The sequence below is a fragment of the Lissotriton vulgaris genome, chromosome 5 (assembly GCF_964263255.1).
Source record: "Lissotriton vulgaris chromosome 5, aLisVul1.2, whole genome shotgun sequence".
Taxonomy (NCBI): Eukaryota; Metazoa; Chordata; class Amphibia; order Caudata; family Salamandridae; genus Lissotriton; species Lissotriton vulgaris.
Genome location: NC_141693.1, coordinates 1,230,388,572 through 1,230,411,083, shown reverse-complemented (window position 1 = coordinate 1,230,411,083; position 22,512 = coordinate 1,230,388,572). Strand labels below are relative to the sequence as shown.

General features: G+C 44.4%; 1 protein-coding gene across 1 annotated transcript in view; it reads left to right on the top strand.

Annotated features, from left to right (window-relative positions):
- The window catches only part of IPO9 (importin 9), a 429,396-nt gene that overhangs the window by 391,893 nt on the left and 14,991 nt on the right, over positions 1-22,512 (top strand). The window contains exon 23 of the mRNA XM_086923071.1: positions 12,228-12,301. Coding sequence (XP_086779197.1) covers positions 12,228-12,301 — 74 coding nt within the window. The remainder of the gene's footprint in view (positions 1-12,227; positions 12,302-22,512) is intronic.

The following is a 22,512-nucleotide window of genomic DNA, read 5'->3' as shown; positions in this document are numbered from 1 at the left end:
GCCAGGTGCTCAACAAGAAATGCCTTTCAGTCAGACAATAAAAGTCCCTGCTCGGGTCGATGTCATCCTGCATACCACTAATACCGCATTGCCAGTTGCGAATGCGTCCTCTGCAAAAAGAGCTAGACAAGCAATGGTGCCAGGCAGAGGGATCATTCAACGACAAGGTGTTTGTGACGCCACAAATGAGAACAGCATGCGAGTGGTGGCTAGTAAAAGACAATATCACGGAAGGTCTGACATTCAGGATTTCACCATCCCCCCCTGATTATGACTACAGATGCCTCTTTGGAAGGCTGGGGAGCAGTGGTCCGAGAGCTTCAAGTCAGCGGACACTGGAGTCCATACCAGCGCCAGTGCCATATACATTTTTTGGAGCGAACAGCCATTCGGTTGGCTTTGCAGGCTTTCCTTCTCAGAGTTCAAAATCAAACAGTGCTTGTCCGGACGGACAATACGACGGCCATGCACTACATCAACAAGCAAGGAGGAACGAAGTCACAAACTCTGTCCAAGGAGGCTCAGAAAATCTGGGATTATGCGATTCTGCACAGGATCAATTTGAAGGCCGAACACCTGGCAGGTTCTCTCAATGTCACGCCGGATGCCCTGAGTCGCCAGACAGAGGCGAATCACGAATGGGAATTGAATCAGTCCATTCTGGAGAGTGTGTTCTCGGTCTGGGGGACACCGACCATCGACCTCTTTGCCTCTCTGGTGAACGCCAAATGCTGGTTCTACGCAAGCAAAGTTCACCATCAGGGATCTCTGGGAACGCTCTTTCGATTGCCTGGTACGGCGCGTTCTTTTACGCTTTTCTGACAATTCCCCTCATCCCACGAGTACTCAGGAAGATGAAGGCGGAAGCTTGCAAGATGATTCTCATTGCACTGGCGTGGCCCCGGCAATTCTGGTACACAGAACTCCTTCTACTCTCCCAGGATCATCCAATTCGCTTGAGACCAATTCCATCCCTATTATCGAGGAATCGGGGGCAGGTGTTCCATCCGGATCGGAAATAGCTTCACTTGACAGTGTGGCTCTTGAACACAGAGAGTTCCGTCATCTGAATCTCCCCAAGGAGTGTACAGAAGTGTTATCCCAGGCTCGGGCACCAAGCATTAATAAAACTTACAAGGCAAAATGGAAGAGGTTCTGCCTGTGGTGTCAAAGACAAGGTCTCCATCCTTACAAATCTCTGCCGCATCAACTTTTGCCATATATACTATCATTGGCTAAGTCTGGCTTGGCGCATTTGTCTGTGAAGGTACATCTTGCAGCCATATCGAGGTTTCGGCGCAGTTCTTAAGGCCCGTCCTTATGGTCCTCTAGGAATGTTAAACAATTCTTGAAAGGCTTGTTTCGGATGTATCCTCCTGTTCGCCCTCCTCCGCCAGTTTGACAGCTCAATCTTGTCCTGGCTCAACTCATGAAAGCTCCGTTTGAGCCGGTGCACAAGGCGGACTTGAAATTCCTGTCTTGGAAACTTGCCCTCCTTAGCTCTAACATCAGCGAGAAGAGTTAGTGAGCTTCAAGCCCTATTCATAGTGCATCCATTCCTTCAATTCAAAAAGGATGTGCTTATTCTTCGCACCAATCCGAAATTTATTTCGAAAGTGCTGTCTGAGTTTCACTTGAATGAACCTTTTGATTCTAGAGTCTTTCTATCCGCGCCCTTCTACGCCTGCGGAACGCACATTACATTCTTTGGACGTTCAAAGATGCTGGAAATTCTACTTGGAACGCACACGACCCTTTCGAAAATCATCCCAATTGTTTGTGTCCTACAGCGCACCACGGAAGGGGTTTCCTTTGGCAAAGAGTGGCATTTCCCGCTGGATCTCCAGTGCGATTCAATTCTGCCATCAGGAGGCGGGCAAGCCACTGGACAGAAAGGTCCGTGCACATTCCACAAGGTCTGTGGCATCGTCTGTGGCTCTTTTCTCTGGAGTCGCCCTTAAGGACATATGCAGGGCAGCAACGTGTAGCAGTACTCATACCTTCACGAAACACTACTGCCTGGAATCTGCAGGACGAGACGACGCGGCTGTTGGTCAGGCAGTTCTGCAGAATCTTTTTCATTGAGAGGTGAGCTTTCCCTACAGTCCCTCCTTCCTGGTGAGCACATTTTATTTCTTGTTTTTGCTATGCTATAAGTATTGCTATGTGGTTATGTGATACCATGTATTTACAAAATGTGTCTTGGTAATTTACTGCTAGCTACTCTGATACAAAGCATGGGAATCTAAAAGTTCCAATACTGGGGCAAGAAAACAAGTTACTTACCTGTAACTTTGGTTCCCCAGTATTGGTAACTTTCATAGATTCTCATGCGCCCACCCTCTTCCCCTGGGAAAGCTGGGTCTTTTTACAGAGTTAGTGGCGGTTTGCACAACGGCTACGGAAATCTGAGGCTCTGAGCTCTCTCAGGAAGGTTCTATGGAGTGAGGCTGCTCTGATTGGTCCTGGCAAACGTTTGGTCTCTTTTACACAAAGAGAGTGAAGGATACAAAATGAGATGAAGCCTAGGCCTATGTTTCTTTTGTTTCTATGGTTGTGATACTACCGAGGCTCCCATTCCGACGACTGGGAATGATACAAAGCATGGGAATCTATGAAAGTTACCAATACTGGGGAACCAAAGTTACAGGTAAGTAACTTGTTTTCTTCCCTTTCAGGGAGCCAAATGCCCTACTACCATCCACTGATGCGGCTCATCAGCACAGTCAGCCCTTAAGAGCCTGCCATGCATCAGTGTAGTCTCCTAAGGTTTAATATAGAGCTTCTCTTTGACATGGAGCCCGATTGGTCAGGGTGCAGCAATCAAGTAACAACAAGGACCGTAGCCAAAAGTTTTTTTTTTAATATTCAACAAGGATATAGGCCGGTATGTGGCCCATTCTTCACTGTTTATAAATGACCTCTGTTGTGGCTGTTCTGAAGTGGCTTTTTGAAGAAGAAAAATTAGAACTTGCTGGTGTGTCGGACTTTATCTATCGGGTTACGTTGTTTGACATGGAGTGTTTAGTCAAACATAAGAAGCAATCTCTTATGTGCATGTGATAATAGATGGAACCCTGTACTGGTACCCCAAAATCGATACTTTGATACAGTGATTGGTGTTTTACTATTATGATTTATTCAGCCTTATTTGACTGCCAACAGTGTATCAGGATTATATTTAATATGAATTCCTCATCATGTAATCTGAAAGTCAAGGAGAATGGTAAATATGCTTAGATCATATTTCCTGTTATCTGTTACCTATCTATATTGTCCATATGTTGTCAGCCATCTAACCTATATAGTTGTATTTCTTAAATAAGACATAATTATACCAGGCCATGTATAGTTTGCCTGCATACCTTATACTTTCATCATATCAGCAATCAGTATTTGTTCCTCCAGTTTTCTCCGTCAGGGACACACCTTTATAAATTCTTCCGAAGAATTCTCACCACTGTAGTGGGCCACCTTCAGCAAGCGGGGTCCAGTTAGAACACCTTCCTGGCATTCTGCTTGCAGGTACCAAAGTATCCAACACACAATCCAAGGTTCTGGAATCTCCAAGAGGGTCCTTGAAAGTGTGAAACTTCAATTCCACAATCCACTTGAACCAAAACCCTTACAAATCCACTGGTACTCCAGGCTTTGAATTCTTTGTGGGGCTGTTCAGGTGAGTTCTGTTAACCTGTAGCTTGCAGGGAGTTTCCACTCTTGAGTCTTTTGGCAGCAAGGTAATCCACAGGGCTGTAGTTTCAGAGGGTGCAGTCTTCATAGGTCATGCCTTAGAATTCCTTGCACACAGCAAAATCTTCAGCAGGGCACTTCTTGCTTCATTCAGTTTCAAGCAGCAGATCACTGCCCTCCCAGCAGCCTGGCTAATCCACTTAACTCTGACCAATCAGGGAAGACCACTGAAAGGCAGAATTTGGACTTACAAACAAGAAAGTCTCATAACTTATTTTATGTACACTTTAGGAGAAATTCAACAATATAATATCGTTGGATTTAATACAACCATTCTGGGAAGTCTTTGAATGGTCTGGCTAGTCCTCTCCTATTGTTAATCAATCACTTACTACCATGTTAACCTATGGGCCATGGGGTTTGCAATTGGGAAAATGACTTGCGCCAATTTTGTAGCACCAGGGCTTATAAAACCATATTTTATAAGTATTTCCCTAATTTCTACCAGACCCCCACCCCCTGTGCAACTAGGAGAGACTTCAGGGGTTCTGAATCTGCAGAAATATTGCAGATCACCCTTACCCAATTCTTCCAGCATCAAAGTCGAATTTGAGCACCTCTTTAAGGCAATGTGGGGAGTGAAATGTAAAATTTCACTTTACCCAGGCTTCTGAAAACTCATTTTATAAGGGCGCTCCTTATAGATAACTGACCACCACCCCTGGGATACCATGGGGTGACCCTGGGGGTCCCTAATATGCAGAAACCTGGTAGGTCTTTAATTTCTAAGGGCCCCTACCCCCAAAGTCGAGTTTGGGCACAATTTAAGGTTTAAAAAACTGTCCTGGCCACCAGTGCAGCTTTTAAACTGACCTCAGGCTTCAGCACAGCACACATGCTGGTGCAGAGAATCTGCTGGCCTCTAAACTGCCATGCCCCAGGATACTGGAGACTTCTCTGTAGTTTCAATCCCCTGCCCTATTACATACTAGGGGCTTAGGTGTTAGGTCATGCCAACTACAGGGGTACCCCACCATACTAAAGTGTACCCTAGTGTAGGTTGGGTGTCTTAACAGTGTTCTAATGTGTTCCTTTTGGCTTGGCCCTGGCCCTGGGCATGGTTAAACAGAGCCCAGGGTCAGTCAGAGTCAGTTACCACCAGTTCCAGACAGCAAAAAGTTGGGGTTGCCCAGGGCACAGGATGATTTTGCAACAGAAAAGCTTTCAAGTCTTTTTTCAAGTCTTTTCGTAAAAAGGCTGCTCTGGTATTCAACACCACTTACCTGTTGCGGACAGTGCTTTAAGGCGGCTGCACCAAAAGATCTTGGCGTAATTGGCAAATCGGGCAGAAAAGTGAACGGCGAGGCCACTGTGAACTAGAAAAGTTACAAATTACAACAAAAGTACAACAGCAATGAAAAGGGCCTGGAAAATGTACATAGAGGACAAACAATGAGAATTAAGAACTGAGGGCTAATCTTTACTTCCAAAAAAAGAATACTAATGAAACTGTTCCAATGTAATAACAGTTATGATATAATTGAGATGATACAGAGAAACAGCTGAGCTAACAGTCGCAAAGGGCGGGAGCAGCAAAGCGGCGGTATCGGAGAAGCGAGTGTCAGTGTCAGGAAGACCGGCTGAAGGGCGGGGGGGGGGGGGGGGAGCTGGCACAAGGACCGTCTCTTCATATTCCTGACACAAAAGGCTTTCAGTATTTCTAATCAATAATTGAACAATTTCCTCAGCCGTTAAGGAATATAATTTTAAGATTCTTAAATGACAGCATTTGCAAATACTCATCCTTTTTGTGCATCTCCTGAATGTACTTATTATTGATGTGCTTAAGTGTTATTTTCCTTGAAGTGAACAAAAGTCTGTGCACATGTCAGAATTTGATATATACAGTTGTACATGATATTTGTTGTGGAAAGCTCATGCAATGCCTAACATAATTCATCCTCCTTCACATGCGTTCCCAGACACAGGAATGGAGAGTTAGACCATCCTAGAAAGGAAGGGGAGGAGAGAATCAATAGCCAATGAGGACTGCTCTTTGACTCTGGGACCGTAGAGAATAGTAGAGAATGGAATTGATAGTCTTTGTAATGTTTGTTCTACATATACTTCAGATGACTTAAACAGCCCCACCTATAGTTTATTTATGTTGCTGTTGGCTATATGTCCCTCTTAGATGCTAATCTTGTAAAACATACATAAAGTATCCGATCTATTCTACTTCATCTTATATTATGGATCTGTACCTTGCAACTCAAAAGGAAACTGCATGTGTGGCATCGCAGTGCAAGTCATTCTATTAATTTTACAACAAGAAATGGTAAACACTCTCCCAGAGGTCTCACAGCAGCTTAAATAACACTCCAATTACAACAATGTTAGGAAATCTTAGTTCAATTCAAAGTGGGTTTATATCACCCAGATTCTTAATTTTTTTTAAGCTTTTTTGTGTGTGCAATTTTCAGAGTAACCACATTGAAAAACAAATAGTGGTGTGGAGGACGCATATATAGATAGCAGTAAATCATAGTACAGGGAGTACACATGCAATATTTATTACAATGGATCCATAACATTACAGTGCATACAGGCATGATCCCGCACTTGCCCCTGTACTGCCACAGTCTTATGTACTGACCACTCTGCCCTGGTATCCTTTATGATTCTCATTCGCTCTCATCACCCAGATTCTTTAACAGATGTTTGTAAAACCATTCATAAACCTCTCAAGCGCACTCTGTGAAGTGGCAAGATTGGATAGTAGTAACCAGTGCCTCACTTCTATCCCTTAACACTAGAGCTTCTTTCCCTCCTAACCTTTGTTAGAGTTTAAGCATATACAATGGTTACCAGATTCTAAGGGCCATATGTTCAAAAAAGTAGAAATTGCGATTTCCAAATTTTGATTATTAAGGAAGCAACCTACATCATAAGTATTGAGGTAGGGTGCAGTTTGCGGCCCATTGGGAATGATGCTAATCCCAGGGGCCATGTCTGTGAATACTTTTTAATACAGCAATTTTTTTTCTCCTTTTTTTTAATGGCAGTTAATTTTCCTTAAAGGAAAACTGTATGTTTTTAAAAAATAGTGACATTTTTAAGTTTCATTTTTTAACTGTAGGCAGTGGTCCGTAGGACGACTGCCTGCTCCTAAAAGAAATCATATCTCATTTGCATTTATTTAGATACATTTCTATAACGTCTACCAGTCTTCCAATGTACCTTTATTGGCTATTTTCTCGCTGAAGCATGGACTTTAAAAGGCCACATGAGCTTCTTCTACAGCAGATATTGTTTATAAATAGTCACATCTTTCGCCCAGCCCTTTCATTTTTTTTCTCAATAGTATCTAGTTGTAATTCCATTTAATTTCCTATTTCTTTCAGATTTGTTGCGCTTTCTTAATATAATGCCACAGAGACTAATTGGATAGTGGGCTGGTCCACTCTTGTAATTCGCCATTTTCTAGTTCAGTGCAGTTTTCCAAAGTGTGCTTCTAGAAAACTAGATTTGTTCCTCACACCATCTCCACCATCTATATCCTTGTGATTGTTTCTATCATTGGGTATGGTACCTGTGACATACCCTTCTGCATTCTTTGGCGAAAGCATAGGGTATTGTGATAGTTGAGCAGTGTGACCAGTGCATAGAAGGTGCTATATTGCAACTGCTACAACAGCGGTTTTCTTCCCAAGATAAATTGCCTCTTATGAGGAAGATTTGGAGCAAGGATTGGAGTGAGTTGTTGTTACAGGGTCTATATTCGAGCTTTTGCTGGATTAATTTGTCAGGTTCACTGTGCTTTTGGGGTTGACTCTGTGATGATCCCCCTAATCACAGTAGATGAATAGTTTCTAACAGTTTCTGGCTTGAGCTTCGCTTTACAGTCAATTTCGGTTTTAGGAGATTTTCTCACGAATTGGTTGTCATTTAACTATTCCTGATCTACTTATTTGGCTTCTTGTACCTGGCACTTTTACCCTTCTCTGGGCTCTCTTATCTCTTCTGTCTTGAAGTCTATTGTTGGTATGTTGTTTTTCTGATCAGTATCACGCTTTAATCTCCTCCTAAGTTGCTGTCTCAGTAGTTTTTTTTTTTTGGTCTGCCCCCCGCTTTATCGGTGCTCCTTAATCAGTAGCAGAATTGTAAAATTGTAGAAAATATTATGGGAAATGTAATTGTTTTAATTTTCTTCTTTTAACGTAGTTTTCCTCCTTAGTATTTCCTTCGCTCCCCCTGCTGCCGCAACTTGCCATACTCTAATTCTCACTACCGTAGTCAGAGCTGTACTCTGCCCTTTTTGCCACCCTCCCCTACTTCTTACCTCAACTTGCGTTCCTTCTCAGTTCCCTGAGAATTCCAGCTAGGCTAGTACAGAGCTAAGCTGGTGACGATTCTCCTCCTGAGAATTGTCGGGTGCACGAGCACAGCAGCAGGCTGCGGGGTGGAGTATTCTTCAACGATCTGGACCTCTTGTAGCACGTCTTGGGCCGGTGTCCTTGATTCCGCTAATTGCGTTTTGTGGTAGTATGTCTGGGTTTGCCTCTGGAGTTTCTTTTCACATGCGAGGCAAAGTAGAGCCAAACAAATATTTGTAGCTGCCTTTGTTCACGCAGACCTACTACTGCTACAGGTCCACCCACTGAGAGCTTTCAACATGGACAAGCTGAGCTCTGAGTCGCCATGACGGAAGTAAAAGCTTACACAGCTTTCTATAAAAGATGGTTGAAAAGCGCCTACAGGAAGAAAATTGAGTCACCCTAAAGGTAACTTGTTCCATTTATACACTTCCTACTCATCCAGTTCTGCGGTTTCATAGTGTTAATACTATTTTCCAATATGGCCGTCTTCAATGTACTGACAGTGTAAAGAATGAATAACAAAGATGGCCATGCCGGATGCAACCGCTGGATTAACATGCAGCGGAGAGTATTTTGAATTCCAGAGCCATCTAGTCACCATTTCTTTTTTTGTTTCAGAAGCCCTAAAAGGAGCATACAACCCCTCTTTTGGGCCTCTGTTTGCAAAATCCGTTATTTTGTGTTATTTTCCACATTCTAATACACATGAAAGAACTCTGTTTTGAATTCGAAGTCATTGAGCACAGTTTATAACTATTTTTGCATAGGTCACAACAGAATATTCCTGCAAGCCTCCACTCACTGTTTAACCCATGTCACTTAATCATTGTGATGATGGCTGCGGCAGTAATGGTATGAAAAAATGCTTAGGCAACTATATTTAATGTATTTTATATATAATGGGGGCATCAACATTTGAATACCGAAACCCAGATCAAAAACTAAATTCGATCTTTTTATTGTATCAAAAAATGGAAAATGACCATTAATTAAAAATGTTTTGACATTGCTGAATAACAAAACAATCCTAAAATACATTCAACCTTCCTCATTCATCATTCGCTATATTTTTAAATTAAATAGTGTTTCAATATGACATCTTTATTATGATAAGTTCACTTTGATACATTTTCAATCATTCTTTAGCATTATTTCATCAAGTTGTTTTTCCAACTGTGAGGATTGTTTAAATGACTGTCACTTCAGTCATGTCTTTGTGTTCCCATCACCTAGTAGTTGCGGCAGTAGCAGTGGCAACCATAAGGCTGGTCTAACATAGCTTCCAATTTTCCCAGGCCCATGCAAGATGCGCTGGTCCAGTGCAGCTTTTTTTTCTTTGAATTCTGGTACTTGTTGTCCTTTTTTTATAATGGCATAAACAACGCTACAATTCCCAGAATTTAAAAACAAAATCTGCTCTGGAGCAGCACATCACACATGGATCTGGGAAATTTTGCACGTCTAGTCTACTGTAATGCTATTTACACAGTTACTCAATGGGAGTCCTCTTTATTATACAGTTAATTAAAACTGTAACATACAAACATCTCATCAATGCCTAATTAAAACAAGAACATTTTTAAAGCACATTATAAAAGCAAGCAGTCAAGATTAATAACAGTTACCAAGCAGTATTTCTGATTCATGGCAGGAATGTTAAATGTAACCATTTAGAGCCAGAAGTGTGAGGTGCAACAGGCAATATCAGAATGTCCCAGGGTTTGTTGCAGTTGCCAATACATAGCTTTCAGCAAAGTCCTTTAGTACAGTGGTAATATAAGAAGGGACTTCAGAACGCTTTAACAGCTCTTAGTGAGCTATCTCTGTAGGTGTGTTGTTGTGCCCTGCAAGGTGATCCGATTTGACCCCCTGGGCGCCGTCTCATGTTTCTTTAGATGTGAGCTGTGTGCAATGTGGTTAAAATAATGTTAATAAACTTCCCAGCCCTTGCAAGAACTTGAGCGGAGTTGTTGATAAAGCACAAATCAGATGCTTCCCTGCAATGCAACTTGCCCCGATAGACTGGGAGCAGTAGCTGACGACTCATGAAAAAGGCGAGGACAACAGCATAGCAGGTGTAGCCAAGACTCATCTGAGTAGGTACAAAGCCTACATATTAACTGTCCATTCCTCCGGGCCCAAAGCGTGTTAAAGTCGTAGATTGGAAGGGCTAAAAGCCTAATATAAATAATTTTATTATGAGTCTGTGGTTGAAGGCAATAATTAAAATATGGTTGATATTTCCCTTTGATGTACGAGGCATCCAGGGCACTGAAGAGGGGATTTTTAGAAAGCCAAGCGATGTCTCTCTCAAATGACACTAAGATAATTTGGCTTTGTATAGTGTTTTTCCACGTTGACAGAGGAATGGCTGGATTAGTGAGGCTTGTGGTTTCAATCCTAAATGTGGAAATGGCCAAATGCAGCTTTCTGTACCAGGGGGAGCGTTCGTCCGTGAATATAAATTGAAGTTTTTCTTTAAAGGATTGAGCTGATGTGAGCAGGGTATGGATGCAAAATTTCATTGTCGCCTAAGTCCCAACTCGAGCCTCAGCCTGGTCCTCCTTGCATGCTGGGGAATAGAAAATATGTTCTCATGGCCATTGTTTGGTAATTCGCTAGAAATAGGTCAGTTTTCCCTGGAAAAGCCAGGTGACCGTAAGGCAATGCTGAAAGCAATTTTTTTTTTTTGGGGGGGGGTGTTCAAACTGCTTTTATTGAATATTATAGACAGTACGCAGCTTTCTATGCCTACAACCCGGAGGCCGGGTGACCGAAAAGCCAGGTGACCGTAAGGCAATGCTGAAAGCAATTTCTTTTTTTTTGGGGGGGGGGGGGGGGGGTGTTCAAACTGCTTTTATTGAATATTATAGACAGTACGCAGTTTTCTATGCCTACAACCCGGAGGCCGGCAGCATTGTGTGCATCTGAGCGACGAAGTTGTAATAGGAATAACACAGCTGTATAACCGGCATCCTGGGGGCCCGGCAGCGTCAATTCAGCACTATACAATGAGTGTCCAACAGCTAGTGCAGAAGACATGAACCTTAGGAGTTACCGCAGCAGAACAGGGTTTTCTGTTTTTTGTTTGTTTGTAGTCCTATGAAACAGTTCCCAACTTTAAAACAAAACTGTGAGGTCTAACAGCCACACTAGAGGGTAGAGTCCTGGGACAAAATATAGCAGTGCATATCAAGGGTCTTCCAAAGCAATGCAATGACGTATGACAGTCATGGTGGTACTTGTTCACCTGGAGGATAGAGGTGTAGTGTAGCACCTCAGAGCAGTGCCGGGTCCGGTAATAAAGGTATATGGGATTGCCAGGGCAGCAGGGAGTGCATGTCAGGCAAGGGTCCGGCGATAACATCTGCGTATGTAGTGTCAGTGGAAAATTTGTAGGAGAATGTTATGCAGGTGTGCGATCAGTAGGGCAACATGTGGGGCAGTGTTTCGAAGTGATAGGTTGGGAGTGGTGTATGCGTCTGCAGGTAGCAGTCGGAATGCTGAAAGCAATTTGGCGTGTAAGACCCTCAAAAGTTACTCAATGAATACTGTCCACAATGTAGAAAAGCCTGAAACACAACGCAGTGTATCCCCAGCCTGTTCCTTTCAGAACACTTGATCCTAGCACTGAAGATCCTGCTTTGACTGCTGATCCTATTTTAGAATCTTCTAGCGTCCTGTATAGATTCATAATTAAGGATCCTTGAATACATGTAAATCGTGTTCTGGAAAGTTCAGATAACCATTTTACCAAGGTAGGCTTTCTTGATACGAGTTGTCTTCCACATTGGTTCTGTGGAAGGGTCTCTTCTATAAACAAGAATCCACTAAGTCTAATTGAATGTGAAATCGAGATCATATGAGGGTTAAGAGCTCACTTGTTCCTAGCTGCCTTTGGCCATCAGTAATCAGGTTAGCTCACTTGTGTGGCAATTCTCTGGCTTTCTTTCCATACAGCAATAAATCACTAGCTTCTCATACATCCATCCCCTTGTGTGACGGAGCTCTGATTTATTTATGAATGAGTTGTACACCCAGTTTTTATAATGAAAAGTTACCTTCAAAGGCAGCACACCCATACCTTGTTATGAGGTGTTTTGGAACTGAAATTGCCCTTTGTTTGCTTAGGTTACTGTTGATTTTTTTTTTTTATAGATGATGATTACTATGAAGATGACGAGGACGATCCAGATGCCTTAAAGGACCCTCTTTATCAAGTTGATCTACAGGTAAATTAGTTTTACTGCCGCCCCACATGATTAGAACAAGTGGAGAATTGTATTGTAAAAAGTTGCTGCTGTCATCACTGATAGAACTGGCATTTGAACATGAATCCTACCTTTGCCAATACCAGTTCACGTGACTTTTGTCAAGCTATGTTTCATAGGAATGGTGGTTTCCAAAGTGCAACGGTTATGCTAAAGTACTGTCAAATTGTGTGCTGCAGCGTTGTTTTTTGTGGTAATTTATGGGCGCCGTCAATGGAGACTGACTATTTCAATTTTTATGTATCTCCCTGTTGCACCCTCTATTTTTTAAGGTACAGAGCATCATGTCGTCATTGTAGTCTCTTCCCTGTAGAATGAGTGCAATAAGTTGAAGTTAAGACTGAATCTTATATTCGAGTGAACAGTAAATAGTTTTGTAAGATCAGGTGTTCGCTTATTCCAGAGTACAAAAGAGCGTGTTTTTGGAGCTACTATTCGCTCTACTCCTGTGTGATATACTCTAGAGGGTTTTTATTTGGAATCACATTCCCACGTGCTCTCCTTCAGCGGTTCATTGTTGATCTACATCACCGACTGGCTTGATTGTTCAAGGCTCTGCACCTTGCTTAGAGCAGTGCCCAACCGTAACACACGTTTACATTTGTTTCCCTTAATTTCCAGTTTTGTTGTTTTTTTCCTATTGGGTCTCATGATCATTTAGGTTTAAATATTTGCAACATATGCAAATAGTTGATTTGAAACACTTACATACAAGCAGCTCTCTGTAGTATTTGGGTTCTCAGCAAAAATGCAGTTCTTGCCTTATTATGGTCGCAAAGACCTCCTTTTCATGTGAAAAGAAATTGATGGCTCTGGTGAGTGGAGTCGTCCGCTGAGTGGATAGTGTCTGCAGTGTGGACCTGTACTCTGGATACTGGGACTCCCAATTGGACGTTCTTGAGGTCTCAGAGCAAATCCTCATGTTCCGTAGTTAGACAAAAATGTTTTCTAAAAAAGTGACTTCCTTCTTCAGAGTCTGGCGATTTGCCAGAGCTGGTTCTGTAGTAATTTGGTAAACTCCCTCAATGATGACAGTAGCATTTGGAAGTGTCACAGTTGAAGTTCTTTATAATTGAAAAAAAGTATTGCACCTCTACTGAAATACCAGTTGACCTCCTCAACCCCCATGTGCCTGCGCCACAGTGTGCATATGTAGTGGCAGCTCTTAAAAGCTGCATACAAATAGGCCTCACTTTACCAGGTTTTTGGAATTAGCAAGTACCTGGATTAAAGGTTCATCTTTAATTCTTCCTCTGGCAATTCTTCTATGACAGTGGCTTTGTAGAATTTGTGACCCCTACTATAGCAGTTTCTCTTTAATTTCCTTATACTGTTGAGTTTTGCATTGTGAAGAAAATCTGTTAAGTGGAAAGCTGCACTTTTGTATTGGAGACATAATAGATGTTCCTCCTTAAAAGGCTCCAACTGCCCCATTGAAGTTGCTTCTGACACCAGACCACTATCCTCACCAGACACTGGATTTACAGCTGTCTGCCAAAGAAGTCTAAAACTAGATCCAACTACTCATCTTGGTCTACAGGAGATGTTTTCCCTCTTTCTCTTTGAGAAATGCCTGTCTAGAAGACAGGAATTGTCTCCAAGATACACACCCCTTATTCATATTGTCTCATGAGAGCTCATATTGTCACGCTTCCAAGATCCTAGAATATAAAAAGAGCATGCATTTTGTGGGTGAAGGCAGACCTTTTCTGTTGAGGAGCCTCCTTCTGGCTTTGTCAGTCATTCGGTCTGCACAAAGAGGTTCACTGCTCATCTGGATAGTGCAGGTATTGCCTGGCCCCTTAAAAATGTCGCCAGAGAAAGGGTTTGTCACCTCTTAAGAGTGTTGCAGATGCTGTATAATTTAGGTTTCTTCTGAATATTCCAGAGTCAAAACTTAAACCAAACAGAAAACATTCCAGTTTATTGAACTTGTGATTGATGCCTGAATGATTGAATGAAAATAGGGATTTCTAAAGCCTACGGCTACTCCAAGGAGTATCCTAGCACAGATTGGAAAGTAAGATACTTCTGACAGTGGTGGAATCAAAAGCATAACCTAAATGATTAATTTCCTTTTTCTGATTAGGATACTTAAACAACTTATTTGCCAGCTATGGAGGACGTACAACTACATGTTGACACAACAGGATCATACTCTCTGAAGGTTTTATGATCCACGAGGGGGCAGATATTTCCTCGACAGAATGGGGAGCACATTTGAAAAATGAAAGTGTAACTGGCCCATGATCACATAGAGTATTGCAACTCTACATCAGTTTATTGAATGACAGAGGTCTCAAGTTGGTGTAATACGTTTTTTACTCTAGTCTTAGGCATGCAGGTTTGGTGTTAAAAACAAAATCATTGGTATGTAGTAACATTGCCTTGCACTATATCAACTAGCGGGTGCAGTAGGCTTTCAGAGCCTTTATATTTAGGTAATTTTGATTTGTTAGCATATCCCTTTTCGGTCTTCATTCAGCCACCTCGTTTGGCAGGAGAAAGCTGTTTTCAGGCAGATGCTTTCAGAAGATTCCAGGCATTTGTCACGAGTGAAACAGTCAACAAGATATGGTCTTAGATCACTTAACGATATGTGGTGCTCTTTGCCATACTTCAATGCAGCAATTAACTGATGTTTTTCTCTGCATACTCCAGAGACTACTTCCTGTGATGATCTTGATGTTAAGGGTAGGGCACGCTTTTCCTTTTTTTTTTAATTCTGCATATCGTTCAGTACAGATTCACATGAACGATTCTGGGGGCTCCAAATTGGACGGAGGAGAGTGTGTGGTACAGATGTTCTCATTATAGGAAAGGTGTAATAAGTGAGACTGCTTGTATTTTCCTGTCTCTCAAGGGAGCAGCCCATCACGCTCCAATGTTAGCCATATATTTATAGTCATTGATGTTGTGATGAGTACAAAGTAATGTCGAATAGATGCTGTAACTCATACACTCACCTTCATCCATTAAAGGCATGTGGTGATTGATTATATATATTTTTAAATAACTTGCACACAAATGTTCTGCCGGTCTCAGTAGCACTGTCATTCCCTGGAAGCATGCTCTGTGCTTGTGAAATCTATTGTATTTAATATATTAAAAGGGGCTTACTTCCCGCCCTTACTTTTCATTGTTTAGTGTGCTTGCGATTTACTTTTCCTCAGTTTCTATTTGTTTTAGCATACTATTTCCTGTTCCTCGTGTTTCTCTGGTCAGTTCTGTGGCCCCAAGTACTCTTCTTCATCTGCTTTTCATAACTTCTTTTAGATTTAGACCGCATAGTGCTGTGCTTGTTTTGTTTGTCCTCCGCCTTCAGCATGCATTTGTCTGACACCTTTTACCTAATCTCCTTGTGTGAACACACATTTCAAGAGCTCACCGTGCGGCCCATCCGGCACCTCGGCCCACACAGCTTATACCATTAGGCGCACACCATGAAAGTACAGCTTTTGTTCCACTGTTTGTAGTTCTTAATACAAACTCAGCAGCTCTTAGATTGCCTTCTACTTCAGTTTGGGCATTACGTCAGAGTAATCCATCCACAGCTCATTTGTCAGCTTGGTAAATGTCTGGGCTGCTGAAAAATGGTTATCTACATAATTTTCTGAGCTGGGCCCGCTGCCTCGCCCGTGCCTGCCTCCTCTTCCATAACTACAATAGCTGTCATCACTGTACTTAGCCACACACTGCAAAGTTTACAGAAGCATAATTGAGCGCCACCTACCTTTGGCGTGAGCTCTGGACAAACTGCAGCACCAGCACGCACTCTTGCGAAGATTTCTTCCCCTCGCAGTTGTTCTACTACAATCCAAATTAAGTTGCTGCTTGTTCTTTCTTTCCCTCACTTTTGCACATTCACTCTTATGGAGTGCCTGTGTCTGCAGTACCTTTCCCTCAGTCCTGCATTCTTTTCTATTGTTTCGCCCACTCCCTACTCTACTACCACTAGCTGTTGTTTCGCCCACCCCCTCCCACAATATGTAGTTTCTCTTGTTTTACCAACACTCACCCTCTTCCAGCTTTCAGTTGTCTCCCCACTCTCTGTCCTCCTCCTGCTGTCAATTGTCAAAAACCCTTACTCTTGTGTTGCTTGCGCCCTTCCCAACCACCTTGCACGTTGTATGTTTTTTTTCTTGTTTATATATCCAACACAAACAGCTGCTATGGTGCCACTGAAGCTGCAATGCATTTTGCCCCAGTGCTGTGGCCCTGGAGCAGAAGGCATCTCTCAGGCTGCCCAAATAACACAACAATGCTTGAATTGGTCATGGGTAAAAAAAAGCAAGCATGTGTGCGTTTCACAAGCCACATATGTTGGGATCGATCGGTGCCTTAGTACTTATGCCAGTTCTTTGGCATAAGTACTAATGACAGTTCTCTGAGTAGATCCTTGCTTAAACCTGACTTAAGAGCATGCCATTTCTGCTGACATCAACAAGCTCCAGATGCACTGTGGGGAGGTGAGCACTGGGTTGTTGCTCCCGGGCATTGCAGCACTGCTGTTGTATAGCTACACAAATTCTATTTCTTGGTGCTGGGAAGTGTTTGGTTTTTTTGCCCCTAATTTATATTGAATTCAAGCTTCAAACCCATAAAACGAGGAAAGGTTTACAGTCTGTGCGTTCTGGGTGCCAGACTTTTTGACAGATGGTGAAAGGTGGAAAAAACAAAATGGAGCTGTTGGGATGCCACCTCCATTATAGCCTCCCTTTTCCCCCATAAATATCAAACCCATATTATGCTCTCTCCCCCTCCAATACACAGGCAATGGGAGGCCTCCTCCGTTCTTTCTGTTGCTGCACTTATGAGAGCACCCTCACCAGTGTTGGGGAATGCTAGTTAAATACCTTTTGGAAGAACAAATTAACTTGTGAGATGTGTATATTGTTGTTCTTGTGTGACTTTTATAATACACAATGACGACTAGGGCTCAGTATTACCATAAGAATGCTGCGACAAAACCAGCTTAAATCAGCTGGATGTAGCTGACCCTAATGCAGTACAATACACAAGTAAGTTTATTGCATCCAACCGTGAAGGAGATCGGCAGCCATCTGTCAAAGCCATCTGTCGAACCTGGACGCAGCCAAGCCCCAGAACACTTCCCCATAATTCAGTGAGGTCACAAAGTTAAAACATAACAGTAGGCTTCATTGTCTAATAAAGCGCTGTTAAGCTAGCTCAGTGAGGTTAGTGTATCCAGCCATCTAGGTGATGTGGCGATCATCAGTGCAAGCATTCAGAGCTGTCTCAGCATTAAGTTCTGGCCATTTAAATACAATCATTGGCAACACCAATAGGCTTGACCAATGCAATATCTATTGGCTTTGTCTATGCTTTTTTTTAACGTATTGCACAGCAGCATGACCCGAGCTGCTGTGCTACATGGCTTGATGTGTAAAAAAAAAAAGCTATGGTTCTGCATGTGTACAAGGTGACTTCAGGAGTTAAGCTTTGTTTCTTTGTAAGGTGGTGATACGATTTCATCCTAATCAGTCCACTAGTGTCAGCATTATTTCTTTCCGCATCCGTCCAAGAGAAGAGTTTGCCGAAATTTGGTTTGAAAATGGCTCTCGCTCAATTTATATTGAAGAGAATAGAAAGGTATAGTCAGACCCTCTGCTTAGTTGTCTTCAAGAAGGCAATAGGCTTATGAAATATCAGGCCTCCTTGTAGCCCAGGGTAGAATATGTCCTTATCACATTTATCAACCCAAGGAAGACTTCGATCTACCCGGGGCGCTAGGTGGCGCACGTGCACGATGGCCGCACTGATGTGAGGCTCTTGCCGCCCGGTGACAATATCCTACAACTTATCCTGCCATATGGAGTAATCTGTGGTAGTTAATGCTGTTATCTGAAAGAACTGACCTGACTGGTGCTGCAGTGCGAAAATCGGGAGTGTAGACTGCTCCAAGCGCCAGTACTGAGGGATTGAAGCTCGGCCCGAGAGAGGAGGCAGAGTCTTATGAGGATCGGGATCGGCCGCTGAAAGTACCCGAGTCTGCGGCTACACTCGAGGCGACTGGGCCGCTGGCTGGGACGAGAGCGGCGGAAACTAAAGAACAATCCTGGTCACCCACCCCCGGCTGGTTGGCGAGACTGGCGCTGACCTTGGATAAAGGCGCTGGATAGGCGTGAGTTGGCGTGGTGCACAATTGCTGGCGGAGCGGACGGGGGGTGACCTATGAGTAGCGGAGAGGCGGCGCGTGGCTTGGGAGGTTGGGAGGGCACCGGACCGCTGGGGGTGCGTCAATCGCTGCCACTCCCCACCCCCGCGCCTCTGCTCCCTCCGCAAAAGTGAGATAGCTTCTGGTTCCCTGTATCAGAAGGGACAACAACACCCTTGGGGCACGCTGTACAACCCCTCTCCCCACCGCTGCCATTCACGCTGTACTGATCGGGCCGGGCGGGCCGCACACGCCGAACGAGAGAGCGTCGCTGCCCAGGAAGACTGCAGCAGCCAATAGACTGAAGTCTGAGGGACGTGATACTGGTGACTTGGGGACTGCAGTGCCAGGGAGGGCTGTTTGGGCCCTGGAACGACCTATTACTCTGCTGCACGCCTGTTAGAAGCGGGAAGCGCAGCGTCTGGCCCCAGCCACCACTGGGTGTGCTGACAGCCATTTCAAGTAGGATCCTGCAGTTGAGAGTGCCGGGGATCCGCTTTCCCGCCTTGGTGGATGGAAAGGCGACTGACCCCAAACTAAAGAAGAGGCTGCGATCGTCTCTGGAAAACCCCCAGATAGACATCTGGACTCCCTGCGCGCCTGTGAAGGAGCTGTCTGACCGCGGAGGGGCGGATGCTGCAGGCCCGTGGTGGCGTATAGCGCTTGGGGTGGAGAGCTTGCGGCGATGCAGCCCACAGAGAGAGGAGCGGCTTGCTACTGGGATTGAGCCCAAAGTGCGAGGAGAGACACTAGACCAGGATAGCTCGAGTCAGAGGGGACTTGCTAACTGTGCGCTGCGGAACCCCCCATTGAGCGAGAGACCTAGCGGAAGGGCTCAACACGAAGTGAACTCTTGGCAATTTTGCTTGTAGTGCTGTTGCGGACAAGAGAAGAAAGCGAGGATGGGAGAATACGTCCCTGGTGACACTATGGGCAAGCCGGACACCAGGCAGCCGAAGTTAAACTTTGAAGTGGCAAGAAAGGGCAACCGAGGCGCACAGGATGCCCAGGAACATACTGGAAGGAATGAGGCCCAGGAAGCGCCCTCTGGGCAGTCCACGGATGTGCAGGACATCCTCCGAGAGATCCGACAAGGATTTGCCACAGTCGTGGATAGAATGTCGTCCAGAATGGACACCATTGCGCTTAAGCTGGATGGCCATGAGGACAGAATCAAAAAAGCGGAGAGGCGCATTTCTGACTCGGAGGATGTGACAGCGAGTCATACCACACAACTGGCGCACATGGATAACCTGCTGAGGGTTATTGCCGCAAAGAACGAGGACTTGGTAGCGCGCAGTAGGCGCAATAATATACGCCTTTTAGGTATACCAGAGTCGACCAATAGTGTGAGGATGGAAGACTACGTGGAGAAAATGTTCAGGTCTGTGGTTGGGCCAGAGTCCTTCTCTAATCAATTCATTGTAGAGCGAGCCCATAGATCGCTTGGACCTTGGCCTCAGCCAGGCACCACTCCCAGACCCATCGTAGCCCAGTTATTGAATTACAGGGATCGTGATGTAGCTCTGCGCGCCGCATGGAGTAAACAGACTGTGACATATGACGGGAACTCATTTTCCATCTATCCAGACTTCACGCCTGTGGTCCTGGAGGAACAGCAGAAATTCTTAGACGTCAAAAATAAGCAGAGGAAAGTGCAAATCGATTATGCACTCTTGTATCCTGCTCACCTGAGGGTGACGCATCAGGGCAAACAGAGGTTCTTCACCAAACCACAACAAGTGGACGACTTCCTCATGAAAGTGAAGAAAATGCATCGTTCTGAGGATGCCGGAGTGGAGTTGCAGAAGTCCCAGTCGGCGAGAGCAGAAGACTGCTCTTAATGAGGAGACAATACTTGCAGGCAATAGACGCCTTAACTGTATACTGGGTCACGTGAGTCCTTAACTGACAGGCAGTTATATATAGGGAATGCTTCTTATTTGAATGATGACCCATACTGGGTGCTAATAGAAGCTCGCCGGGCACCCTCTGCCCGGAAAGGCCAGGCGGTCTTGACCGCGGATGACCCTCTAAGCGTAGGGTAGCAGTGTTGCCACCTAGACCTGGCCCCCGAAGGGAATGACCCCGGGATTGTCCGCTGCATGCTCATTGCAGGGGCTGTAGAGTTGATCTTGTTGGGGAGGAAATGGGGGTGGGGCGGGTAGGAATGTGGTACTGGCAAGTTGGGGTTGCTTCAGTGGGTGGAGGTGGGGGGACTTTCGCTATGTTTTGTTTTTTGTATGCTAATTTTCAGGAAAAATGTTACCCTCTTTGATGTGAGGTGGTTAGCAAATGAGTTGGAGGTTATGCATCCACAGTGCGCTAGAACAAAAATTCTGGGCTGAGGTATGTGAGGGGACTGTCTTCTTTGGGTAGTCAGAGAAGCAACAGCAAGTGTCCAGGAGAATGGCTGACCAAGAGAGGGAAACTGAATATTATTACCTGGAACGTCAGGGGATTGGGGGATGCCAGGAAAAAATGGCATGTTCTGGCGTATTTGGAGAGACACAAGATACACAGTCATGTTGCAGGAAACGCACTTTACACCACAAAGAACTAGTAAGTTTGCGAGCAAATGGACCTCACATACAATTTTCTCATCCTACTCCTCAAACAGCAATACTCGTTAAAAAGCTGGTGCCATTTCAGCTGACAGGGGCATCATGGGACCGGCGGGCCGTTACTGCTTGGCATGGGGAAGGCTGGGATCTGTGACTGTCAAGTTGACCTGCTGCTATGGGCCCAATGTAGACGACCCGCACTTTTACACTACGCTTTGGGCCAAGATATTTTAAATGGGCTCAGATCATATTATCTGGGGTGGCGACTTCAATGTAATGCTCAACCCTGGCATGGATCGGTCGCATCCTGCCCCTCATCATTACACCAAAGCACGCACAACACTTTGTGACACAATATCTGAATGTCAGCTGATTGATGCCTGGCGTCACATGCATCCGCACGCAAGGGAGGGAACGCACTTCACGGCGCAAGCTGCGTCATGGGTGAGACTGGACTAATTGCTGCTGTCCCGTGGGTTGGGCCCTGCAATAGATCGAGTGCAGCATCTGGCCAGAACATATTCAGACCATGCACCTGTTAAGATTACGCTGCTCTCTTCAGACCTGGACGTACTGCGTGGCCCCTGAAGGCTGCATGCTCCTAACTTGCTGGATGTGGTATTTCAGGAAGAACTGAGGGAGGAAATACAGGATTTCTTTGCACGTATTAAAGTATCGGTGGACAATGTAGGGTGTGTGTGGGAGGCGTTTAAGGTTACGATCTGTGGCTTCTGCATAGCGAAGGGGCGGGTGTACTCAAGGACATACTCGCCCAAAGAGCGAAGCTTGAGATGGACCTTAAGTTGCTGGAGGCAGACCTGGCTGTGTCCCTTACAATAACGGCTTAGGTTAAGTTTAGAGAGACCCTTACAGAATATATGGACGCAGCTCAAAGGGAAACGAGATTCAGGGGTAAACGCTGGGTGCTAGAAAAAAGAAAAGGTAGGGGGGTCTGTGTGGGTTAGTTTAACGACCTCAATATCTCATAACCCATATTACGACAAGAGATATAAAGTCAAACAGGATGTGTGCTGTACTGAAACTATGAACTAAAAGGAATCTTGAAACACCCAGAAATTACATGAGGCTGAAAAACTCCCATCAGACCACCATTGTGGCGGAATATCGTCACGTGGGATACGGATGGTAAATCCAAGTCTCACCCAACCCATCAAGTGATGGTGCAGAGATGGATTCCAAGGTAGACCTCTAGCCACAATATATTTCAATTAGGTGGTGATGGTGTGCAGTGCTATGTGGAAAGTGAGTGAAAAGTATAAAAATAACTACTGTAACAGAAAGTATGTTTAATAGGCACTGTTACAGTGTTAAGATTAAAATGACGCTGAAAATGGGTAGCGTGGCGCACAGCAGTAGTTTTGGTTTGATTTCTTATGTTTGTTTTGATTTTAGTTGTGGTTTCGGGTGCT